Genomic DNA, 12,174 nt, shown 5'->3' on the forward strand with positions numbered 1-12,174 from the left:
GTGAGGAGTATCACCAAAACATTGTCACAAACAATATAACTGGGCATGGTAAAATGTTATTTTAAGTCATCTCTCCTTTAACTTTAATCGCCTTATTTCACAGTGTTTGTTTCATATTTTTTTATTTTAACAAATGTTAAGTTCTCTATGTCCATGCATTCAATATCTGTAGGGTTACTTCATCTGCTGAGGTGAACATAAATATAATCTATAGATTCTAATGGAATAGTGTCCCTAATGGCTAAATTAACATGACATGCCTGACTTTACCAGTGAATAATTTTGGAATAAATCATCTCCCAGCCTAGGAGTACTTTTGTTTTATTTAGCAAGAACTCTGCAAAACGTATTGTTTTTGAAATAATGTTCCTGTTTAATATTATTCCATATCGGCTGAAATGTATTATATGGTAATGCTCATCGTGCCGGAAAATGAGAAATATTTGTATTGTGCTGTGTAAAGTGACAGTTTTTAAAAGAATAATCTCACTTTATTATCTGTGCTTCGATATCTATGTGCCTTTTTTTTCTGCAGAATTAAATAGTATATCTTTTAAACATATTATCTTTGTCAGCAGCAATTTCCAGAAAAGGGAAGATGCCTTGTCTGCTGTGGTTAATAGACTTAAAGCTGAGCTGGAAGTGCTAAAATCAGAAAAAGAGCAATTAAAGGTAAATATAATTGTTATAGGTTTTTAATTATGTATTTACTATATAAATGTACTATGTGTTAATAATGAAATATATTGGGAATGGGACCCAAATATACACACAGAATGCATTTATGTTTTATATACACCTTATATACATAGCCTGAAGGTCACTTTTAACTATATTTTTAATAATTTTGTGCATCAAAAAAAGTTTGTGAACATACATGAAATTCATTTATGTTTCATATATACATTATACACACAGCCTGAAGGTTATTTTATACTATATTTTTAATAATTTGTGCTTTAAACAACGTTTGTGTACATTGAACCATCAGAAAGCAAAGGTTTCACTTTCTCAGTCATGCTAAAAATATTCCGTATTTCGGAATATTTGGATATGGGAGACTCAACCTGCAAATGCTTGTTTTCACACAAGGTACCATGTAGATTGTTAGCTTTCTTTTACCGCAAAGTTTATGTGTCATTTGAATTAATTTGCTTTATGTTTAAAGGTGGAATTATAGGTTGACTAACTGGAAATAATACATATAAGTTGCATACACTATGCAGAATTAGTTTAAGATTGGAGGAGGCCTACAGTACTGTATTTAAATAACCTTAAATGGATAAATAATAAAATAATATCAAAATAAACGTATAAATGACAGTACAAACTTCCCTACTGAAAATTATGGGTTGGGGGCAGGGGCGGTTTAAGAAAGGAGGGACCCGTTTGCAGGCTCTGTGCATGCCTCCTCCTCTCTGCCAGAGCAGTAGATTCTGGCTTTGTGCCACAGTCTACTGCCCATGTCGCCAACACTATGTTTCGGAGACTTCTCTACTGGCCATGCACAAATCACAGGGAAAATGGCCTCCACGCCATCTTCCCAGCGATTTCTGTCTGCAGCATGGAAAGGTAAGTATAATTATTATTGTATAGGCGGTGGAGCACTTGTTATAAAGTGTGATTTTGGATAAGGTTAAATAGGATAAAAAACAATGCTGATACACTTAGAAAGATAGACTTAAAAATAAATATAAAAACATAACCGGCATTATGCACAGAAATGTTTAAAGCCCTTTTGCAAGAGTATGGGAGCCAGGTGGCTGGGTTCCAGGTTAAATATTTCTGAAGAGCAGGGCCGAATGCGCGATGTTAAAGACATGGGCAGTAGCTAACTTTCCCTATCCCTACCTTAGTCTTCTGGCAGCGGTCACGTCTTCTCAATTCCCGGTGGAGTCCGTTTCTTCTTCCCTGCCGGTCACTGTTCATTTCGCCAGAGGCGCCGGAATGGTCAGCCAGTTTGACGAATGCGGGATGTCCCAGTATCCAACACGTTTTGTGCTATCATGCACTTTGTCAATTGATTGTCCATTTTGAATCTTCTATGCCATCAAGGGGTCGATTTATTCAGCCGTGAGCTACGGCACATCAACTTGCCCCATCTACCCCCGAACTTGTGTATTTTTGTATGCAGCCTTATGGGTCATCATATCACCTCTGCCCTTGTTGCCTCCATGCTGTAGACCTTCAGCTCTTGAAGTTTTTACTGATATGTTTTGTTATGCATCATGTGCAGCATTTTTTATTTTAATGTCTTCTTATACTGGTGGTGTGGTCTTATCAGTGACCCATGAAATAGAAATAAATCCTCCCTGTTCCTTACTGTTCCTGATGCTAATACCTGTTATACAATGAAGTATTCTACAGGGTTTTCCCACTACTTACTGATTTTCAGAACATCTGGAATATGAGTCGCTGCTTTTTTTCCTCTGTTATTTACTTTACATCACAAGTGATTGTATATTCTATCCTAGGACTTTGTGTCTCACATGTAGTATTTTACATTTTTATATTAAATTTAAGCATCTACAATTTAGCTCTTTACTCTGTTTTCTCTAAATCACTATGCATTTGTTTTACCCCTTCTGGTGTAACAACTGGTGTATAAATCTTTGTATCATCTGAAAAAGACCAAACCTCCTAGACCACAGGCTATATCACTAATGAATACATTTAACAAACAGGACCCTGGACTGATTCCCGAGGCATTCCACTGGTTACCAGTCCTTTATCTAAGCTTATACCCTCAACTTCAAACTGTCTCCGTTCATTAACCATTCCTTTCTCCATTTCACTCTCTATAAGTAAAAGTTGAGGATTTACAATTTCAAAATAATTTTTTTGTGTAGACTAGGCTAAAAAAAAAAAAAGAGCTATGTTATAGTTCCAACCGGAACTATAACGTTGAAACTAGAGTCCCAAAATTTAATTAGATTGGTTTGATATTATCTCCGTGCATTAAGTTCATGCTGACCAGGTTCTTGTAATTTGGATCTAAACAGTCAACAGTTCTTTCTTTAAAAGCTATTTTATTGTTTCCTACTATCATTACTTCCACATAGTGGCATCGCTGGGGTCGGTGACACCTGGTGCACTAAATAGCCTCCATCTCCACACTCTTTTTGGTATGCTCCCCCAAAAAGAGGACATGGCATTGTGGGGAAGGGGCGTGGCCCCAGTTTTGTCACTGTGGGGTTGTGCCACCAGAGAATCTCCCTGCACTGCCGGCTCCTCTGCATTGGCAGGGAGCTGGGCGTTCCACAATAATATCACATTGCAGTTCTCGGATCCTGGTCACTGAGGAGGAGCCAGCATTTTGTGTCACCCCCTGGGCGGGTGACACCCAGTGCGGTCTGTACTCACCGCACTCTACTAGGGATGCCACTTCTTCCACACTTTTTTTGTTTGTTTGTTTAGTAGAATTACATTTGCTTTTTACTAATTACCTGGAATTATACCTGTAGGCAGCAAAATTTTGGATAAAATTGGCGTTGCAAGCACTACTCTCCAGGAAAGTAGACAAGCGTTCTTCACACTTCTGTTTCTGTTGGTTCTTAAAAGAACTGTAAGAGGGAAACCTTGATGTTTTAATTTGAATAATCGTAAGTGTAGTGTGAGCCTGCTCTATGCACCATTTATTGTCTTTTCTTGATAAAATTGATAATTATTTAAGATCATTGTTTTTTATTTTCTTCATAGTAACACTTACTGTACCAATAACTAACTTCATAAACAAACTACTGAAAGCGTTTGATAAAAAAATAAAATATAATTACAAATTTAATACAGTGTTACTGATGTAATTTGCTTGATCGTAAATAGGGTGCTTGCTTCAACTGGTCACAGGAAATACAGTAGTTACTACAATGCCACACTGAAGGCCGAATTCTCAAACTTCTGTTTTAATGGTGTTTGAATTATTTCACAATCATATTTTGAAATGCTTTAAATCTCTTTTGACATGTTGAATTTGATGTATAGAATGAATTATTTATTAAGTTACTTATATAGCTCACCAATATTACACGTCCCTTTACAGAGATTTTTCAGTCATTAGCACCAGCCCCTGCCCAGCGGAGCTTACAATATATGGCCTAATTCAGCAGTGCACGCAATTATCGGGAATCTGCGCATGCTTGGGACCCATTCTGCGAGTGTGCACAATGTGTTCTGCGTAGTCGCATGCAACCCTTCTATGCCTCTGACTGTCAATCAGGAACTTAAGGTGCCGTGCAGGGGCTGGGTCTTCCGGCATTCCCTAACACGGGGGCGTGTCTGCCCCATTTTCTGAGAGTGGCAAGCCCAGGGACTGCATCGACTGATGCATTGTCCTGGGCTCGCAAGCCAGCCAGCCTGATTAAGCTGAGGCTTACTCAGCTGGCTGGCGGCCTGGCGCTATCCACTGTCGTGACCATTGCCCACCGATGGTCGTGATGGTGATCCCAGCCTGCGACCTCCGTCGCAGTGCTGGGATCGGAAATGCAGTAGGGGATGTTATACACTTCCTGCTGCATTTGCATAATAGCAAGGACGGAATTGCAAAACTGCCTGCGTGCAGATTTGCAATTGCATCTTTCCTGAATCACACTTTATGCACGCCCTTGTAATGGCTTTTAAACGGACAAGCACACCTGCGTTTTTCTGACCACTCCCCGTTACCACCCCCAAACACTGACAACCTGTCAGTCACTTTGTGATGGGATCCACTGTGCGTCCGCAATCACAATGCGATCGCAGTGCAGCTTATACGCATACGCATGCGCAATGGCAAATAATCGCACGATCTGAGTAAAAATTGCATTAGCGGCCTTCTCTGAATCAGGCCCTAAATACACAGAAAAGAAAACGAAAGTGTGGCTTTCTCTAGCTACAATGCTAAAAAGCCATACTTTTGTTTATTAAATAGTCTCCTTCGCACAATTCCACTGAGGCTCTTTTTACACTGTCCTGACTGTGCAAAAAGAAAATAGAGATTTTCCTGTCACTGAAAAGGACCACGTCACTTAACTAAAAATTACAAATGTCCATGTTCAGATCTCTGTTAAATACCATATTGTACAGATTGCATTTGATCTTCCAAATCTGCCCATTAACTTTCATTTTAGTAGACAAGTTTATCAATTATATTCTCCAGAGTACTGTATGTTGAGAATTGTTATTATATTATACACTTGGACATTGTACACGTTAATAAGTTTACCCAGAAGATAGCTTTCCACTCTGTAGTTCTCAACTGGAGATTCTAAAGATGCCGTCACACATCAGGGTCCAAATTCTTGTTACCGGGTCCAGTGTTGTCACCTTACTGCCGTCTGTGATCCCGCTGTCCTTCTGCTGCATCCCAGAGACCTGTGGTCACTCATCTGTAACATCCTGCTGTTCTGCATCATGGGCACCACCATCTAAGAAGATATCACATGATCCGCTTTGACAAACCAGTCTCCAGCAACTCCAGTCACATGATTCATCCAGCCTATCAGTTCTAAGGGTGCCTTATTTAAACCAGGAACTGCTGAATGTTCATTGTCAGAACAACCTTCTCTCCCTAGACATCAGTACCCTAGTTCCTGGTTCTGTTTGCATCCTGCATCTGTTCCAGTCATCAGTCTCCAGTATTACTGACAGCATTCTGCGCTTGCTCCAGTAAGTACTTCAAAAGCATTCTGCGTCAGTGTGTTTCAGCACACCTGCACCAGTAATTGCTTCTCAGCATCTCATTCAGTGCTATCTAAAAGGGGGCATGGCCTAATTGCTGGAGGCATGGCCACACCCCCTTGAAAAAATAAATACAAAATAAATCACTTTTACAGCCCTGCGTAGCGGTGCTGCGCGCTGGGGAGGGGGGCGATGTAGACCCCCCCAGCCCGGCGCTAAGCGGGGGGGGGGGGCGATCAGTGTGATCGCTTCACCCCACAGCCATAGGAGACTGCTCTGGCTGCTGCAGCAGCCACGAGCAGTCTCGCAGTTCAGAACAGCACAAGCTGTGTGCTGAGCTGCTGTGAGGGAGGGGGGGGGCCACGCCGGGCCCCTCTAGCAAGCTCGGGTCCGGGTAAACTGCACACGATCCCCCCCTCCTCTCGGCGCCAACTTCCAACATCACCTGCAGCCTGCTTGTATTGTGCACAGCACACAGTTAGTCCCAACATCACCTGCAGCCTTCTTCTTTTGTACACACACACACAGTTCATACATCACCTGCAGCCTGCTTCTTTTGTACACAGCATCTGCAGTCTGCTTCCAATGTGTGTGTGGTAACCTTGCCTTTACGTGGTAAGTAAAGAGTTTACCTTGTGTGTTGTGGTTCAATCTTCACTCGACTTACGGAGAGGTGAGAGTAATGGAAGCACATGAAGGGGTGACGAGGCAGCTTGTGGTTTTTATTTTGTGAACACAGGTTTATTAGAGAGTCGGCAGGGCACTTGCATAAATAACACACCTCACTCAATGAGGCAGCCTTTGTATTGCATCAGTGGGAAAAAACATCAATAATGAGATTACACATAAAAACAATGGCATTTGCACGGCACCATACGGATTGGTGTAATAATACTTCGGCAGTATGACCATACAATGTAAGGCAACTTTTACGTTGCTATTCACAGTTGAATTCAGTATTGAGCATACATTCTTATCTCAAATGGTTGCACACTACAAGAAAACAATTCAGCAATGATGTCAGTACTAAACTAACAGTTTCAATGTCCAGATGACCTTAAACACAAAACACTGTATTCCTACCCGTCTTCGCTGCTGCAGCTGGTGGAGCTCTTATAGATCAGTTTAAGTTGACCATGGTACTAGTCCCACTTAGTGTAACGTTTGTTAGTATTAAATCTGGGAGGGAAGAGTCGCCAATGTGTATATGGAAGTCCTGTACACAGTACAGCAATTCAGTCACTGAATGTTAATTCCACTTTTCTCTCTATAAGCATATTCAATTCTCAGGCAATCAGGATATTCAATATTCCTAAACAACTGTTACTGTAAAGTGTCCCGCAGTTCTATCCCAGGTTGAAGGGCTATATTATCTCCTTTCAGTAGTGTATTCCAGCTTTCAAGTATCAAAGAATCACTGTGCTGTGAAATAGGACAGTCTTGGTGTGATCCGGAAAACATGCAGCGTAAATATTGGTGAGCTTGGTCAGTGAAGCAGATAACTCCTATATACTGAAAGTGAAAGTAACACTGAGGTTCTGCTATTTGCAACAAGGTATGAGAAAGTCCAGTACTACTGAGTGTCAGTGCAGCTCTGCCTGTGGTGCAATCAATCTTCCACTCACCACTCCTGTAGCTACCTCTGGTGCAAGGCTATGTAACTTTTCCACTGCTGGAGCTGTATGTCTATACTGCAGTTAATCGGTGGCCATCTTGTGGTTGGCAGCATGGCAACTCAAAGCAATTGTTGCTGTTGGCCTGCGGCCTTCTTGTGGTTGGCAGAAAAAGTTATAAATCACAATAGGACAGCGACTTCTCTTATAAGTAGTATAACTGAAATGAGGGTGCTTTGAAGTTACCCTATGATGGCTGCTGCTGTGGTATGGGGCAGGGGGGATGATTACCCTGTACTGCGTGTTGCCACTGTGGCTGTGTACCTCCACGAGCGGCTCTTGTTGCTGCGCTGGACGCCTTAATGGTGTGCTGCTCTTCGTTGCTGTGGCTCACCTGACCCGGTCTATCTTCCGCGGGTCCCCGGCGTCCACGCTCCCGGCTCGGCTGCTCCACACTCCACTAGAGCTTTGCAGCTTGGCGGTCTCTGCCCGCTGTCCTCGTGCTGCACGCCACACTTCTCCTCAGCTCCTGGCACACCCACCGCTTGAGAGACAGGACAGGCTCATCCAATCAGCACCAGCTGTCCCCTTGCTTCACACGTGCTGGGGAGATATGTATTAACTCCTTCCTTGCCCAAAGTGGTATTAACCCCTCACAGTCCTAGGGGTGTCAGTTTCATGGGTGTCACATGTGTAGCACTCAGTTCCAATATCTCCTATTGCCTGCTTCCGCTGCGTTATAACATCCAAGTCCAGCATTTCTCACCATAAACTGCTCTATCTCTATCTCAGTGTATCCATAGCTGTCCTGTATCCAGTTGTCCCAAATACCAACTAGTAGCATTGAGTCACATGAGCAGAAGCATTATCAATACCTCAAGCTTTGTCTACTCTCCTACAAGTGTAGCTAGTCCCAGAGGTCCCAATAAGACAAAACCCCAGTGACTTGACAAGTGCAAGTCAGCCGTCATTAGTTCTGTATTGCATGCATGAGCTAAATGCTTGTTTGCCCATATGCAGAATAGTATGCAGAGCAGTAGTATGGTCTAACTGCCCCATTCAAATGCTTTATTTCAAAGCCATCATCATTATCAGTGAACACTTGTCCCAGACCTATCCTTGGTGCAAAGATATGTCTGAAAATAGACATAATTATGCATACAACTCTGCTCATTGTAGCCCGCAATTTAATCAACACACCGTCTCAGTTTATGTAGAAATGCCACGTTACCACTCAGTTGCGCTCCTATAGCAGCAAGCTGAGATGTGACAGAGCTGCATATTACATCATCTATAGAGATCATTGTCTATAGTTGTGTACGGAGCATGCACCATGTAAATATATGCAAGATACAACAGCCAAACCAGCTTGCATTAAACTCTTCTTCAGACCCTTAACAAAACTTTGGACAGAGCCAAGAAATGGTGCACACCTCTCCTGGGCCCACTACACCCTGCTTCTGGGTTTAGTACATGTGCAGTGAATTGGAGCTTCGCAGCTCATGTGCTGGACCAGTGCATGGTCAAAAAAATCCTGCTGTACCGTATGTGACCCATAGCAGCCTCAACCATTAAAGTGGAGGTTGTTTACTTGCCTTTACCCAGTTAGAAACTATTCCCATTTATTTCATTGGAATATGCGATAGTTCTTAAGCTAATGGATGAGGCTTGATGATATCACAAGGCTCATCTTGCAAGACTAATGGCAGTGCATAAGAGCGCACTCTGCATTTCTTTATGTTGCAGACTATCTTGGGAGCTGGAATCAGTGGCGGTGTTGAGTATCGGGTGATGCCAGCATGGTTCAGGGTTTGTCTTTACAGATAACAAAGCTTGCGAGGAAGTGACACAAGCATCTCACAATGGTACAAGCAAGATATATATTTTTGCAAATTTTAGGAGTCAATCGTTCACTAACAGGAACAAAAAAGGCAGGAAACATACACCTCAATAATTCCAAATGTCATCGGATAGCATGAACGGACCGGGGCTGCGGAATAGCATCCCTCTATGCGCACATGCATACGGAAAAGGAGCATGGCCACACCTCATGCCCCCTCCACTTCTCTCTGCATGCCAGCCAAGAAAGAGCTGGGAGCCGAAGCTACTTGGTCAGGCTTTTAAGCAAACCGGCCCATCAGACCATTGGCCCCTCTGGCATTTGCCAGAAGTGCCAGATGGCCTTCTGGCTCTGCCGCATAGTCATGATAACTGGCAGTGAACATGGCCTCATGAGAAAGTAATTAGGACATCATGTGCTCTGTGTAGTTTGAGGTGTACTCATTATGGATCATTGGTTGTGGCCTGGAATGCCGCTAGTTTCTATCTGTGAATGATGGGTGGTATGGTTGGCTCAGCGATTGATCCATGCTACAGGTTTGTCCTCATACACTGTGGGTTCAGTCACGCCAAACAGCCCCTCTCGGCAAGTCAGGTCCCAGGTGACATCGGCCTCGATGAGCATCTTTTACATTCAAGATTTGCATCTTATCAGTGGCGTCCCTCCCCGTGGTGTCACCTGGTGCGGGGAGGGATGATATGCTTGTGGCACCGTCAAAAAGGTGGCTTGGCCTCGCGGACCCCGGTGTGGTCTCGCGGCCGAGCCCCGTAGTCCCTTTATTACTGGGGGGGCAGGGGTGTGCCGGAGGTGTGGATTGCCTTGTGTGCAGTGCCGGTCGGCTTCCTCACAGTGTCAGGAGCCGAGTGCTGCACTTAATTATACAGTGCAGCACCCGACTCCTTTCACTGAGTGGGAGTCTGCACCTTGGGGTCACCCCACAGTGGGTGACACCCGGTGTGGCCCGCACCCCCCTTGTGATGCCACTGCATCTTATTCACACAAATAAAACAACGAGAAGTGACAAAGCAACATTTCTAGATTCCATGGATCCATTTGATACATTTGTTTGTGAATGAGTCTGAATCTGTATACGAAGTACTGCAATGCAGCGCCCACAGCTTTTTTAATACCCAAAGTTCCAATGTGCTTCATCTACAACTTTATATATGTTTAAAAATAATTCCTGTGTGGGTAAAGCCGTATCCCAGCGTCTGTAGAACACTTTGAGTGCTGGCTACTCCTTTTGGAACGGCTCAGTCGCGCCGGGTATGTGGTGTTGTATGGCATATTGAGGCTAAGTGTATGAGGACACATCGGTATATAAATACTGTATATTAATATTCCAAAATCCAGCTTTGAAGAACCCATCCTAAAACCTTGAGAATATTTTGAATATTTGGCGGAGGAAACATGGTTTATCCCAAACCTAAATCCCAAAAGAAATGCATATCCAAAAACTCTTTTACAAAATCTACAACCACTTTGAGCACATTCCTACTGTACTTCTGGCAATATAAATATACAGTGTACCCATAATTAAATGTCCTTTATTCAGAGCCGTCTGTAGCTTGATCTAACGACTAGAATGTCACTAAATTTGGTAGGGAAACAAATTAGGACATGGAAGGCAGAATACCGCAAAAAAAAGTTTTTTGTGCAAAAAATGGCTGAGTGGGGGAATATCATATCAGCTGTCTCCGCAACCAGAGCAATGTTGAATTACTTCTGAGATTTTGTATCCTCCGTTGCTACTCGCAGAGAGTTGGATACTTAATTATCAGCAGCTGCCCGGCCCCCATTAATTAACACAATGAATAGGCCCCTAAGTGTGCTATAAATATTTTCTTGCCTGGTAACATTTTATTTATTGTTTAGAAATCAGCATGCAGAACATATTTAGCCAGTATTAAGTCTTAAAATGTATAAAGCAAGAAATAGCTACATGCCAGTCACAAATTTACTGTACTTTTATAATTAATCTATTTTCTGGTCTGTATAGGAAAATTGTGTGGAACAGCAAGCGCTACTTTCAAAACTTGGAAGACAGCTGAAAACATCAGAGTAAGTACCTGCACCTTTTATTTTATTTAAGGGTCAAACACATACAAAGTGACTGATACTTGTTTCCACAATGTCCACATTCCATACAGTAGTTGAATTCTATCTAACTACCGTGGAACTGTAGTGTTGCACTTTTTTATACCCATTGCAAGGTGCTCTGCTACAAAAAGTCACAAAGAATGGAAATGTCACAGTACTTAAAAGTAAGCATACTGTGATTGGTGGGCATAATGTGTGGGATAAAGATATAGAGAGTAATAAATGTGGTAATAATGGTATGTGGTCAGGAAGCCGGCGGTCGACGCCTATCATTATCTCCATGCCGAAATCCCGACGCCCGGCATACCGAACTAAGGTAAGCCGGGCGGCGGGAGTGGATAGACGCGCGGGGGATTGGTGGGGGAAGGGTTAGGTTTAGGGGCTCCCGGGGGGGGACTTAAGGTTAGACACCCCCGGGGGGAGGTTTGGGTCAGGCACCCCCGGGATAGGCACCCCCGGGATAGGTTTAGGGTGCATGGAGGGGGGGTTAGGTTTAGGCACCCCTGGGGGGAGGTTAGGGTTGGGCACTGGGGGGAAGGTTAGGGTTAGGCATCACTAAGGGAGGGTTAGGAGGGGAAAGGGTTAGGAATAGCTTAAATACTTACCCTGTCGTGATCTTCATTCTTCTGCCTTCCGGCGTCGGTACTACATCCGCCGGGCTTTAGTCAGGCGGTAGCTTTAGTCCGCGGTATGTCATACCAATTCTGTAATAATATGAACTCATTCATTCTTTTTCAAATTAATTTGTTTTTATGTAGTGAGATCTATTAACTTGTCAAAGCCATTTACCTTCAAGCTCTTCTCATATCATGTACTGTATTTGCTGGCACATTCATGTTCCCATCCTCCCCTATTGATGTGCGGCGTGCTGTCTCAAGTGTGTTACCCCCTAATTCACACTTAGCTGCTCTGCGCAGCCAGGTAAGTTGTTTATGCCAAGGGTGGGTGTGCTGCTAAGGTGCGGCA

At 43.2% G+C, this 12,174-nt stretch overlaps 1 protein-coding gene across 4 annotated transcripts in view; it reads left to right on the forward strand.

Moving 5' to 3' along the window:
- Positions 1 to 12,174, forward strand: part of LOC148524991 (uncharacterized) — a 465,228-nt gene that overhangs the window by 405,870 nt on the left and 47,184 nt on the right. For all 4 annotated transcript variants that reach the window (XM_088471429.1, XM_088471430.1, XM_088471433.1 and 1 more), the window contains 2 exons: positions 579 to 672; positions 11,108 to 11,169. In XM_088471429.1, the coding sequence (XP_088327555.1) occupies positions 579 to 672; positions 11,108 to 11,169 (156 nt within the window). The remainder of the gene's footprint in view (positions 1 to 578; positions 673 to 11,107; positions 11,170 to 12,174) is intronic.

This window comes from Taudactylus pleione, unplaced genomic scaffold (assembly GCF_031769625.1).
Source record: "Taudactylus pleione unplaced genomic scaffold, aTauple2 ptg000114l, whole genome shotgun sequence".
NCBI lineage: Eukaryota > Metazoa > Chordata > Amphibia > Anura > Myobatrachidae > Taudactylus > Taudactylus pleione.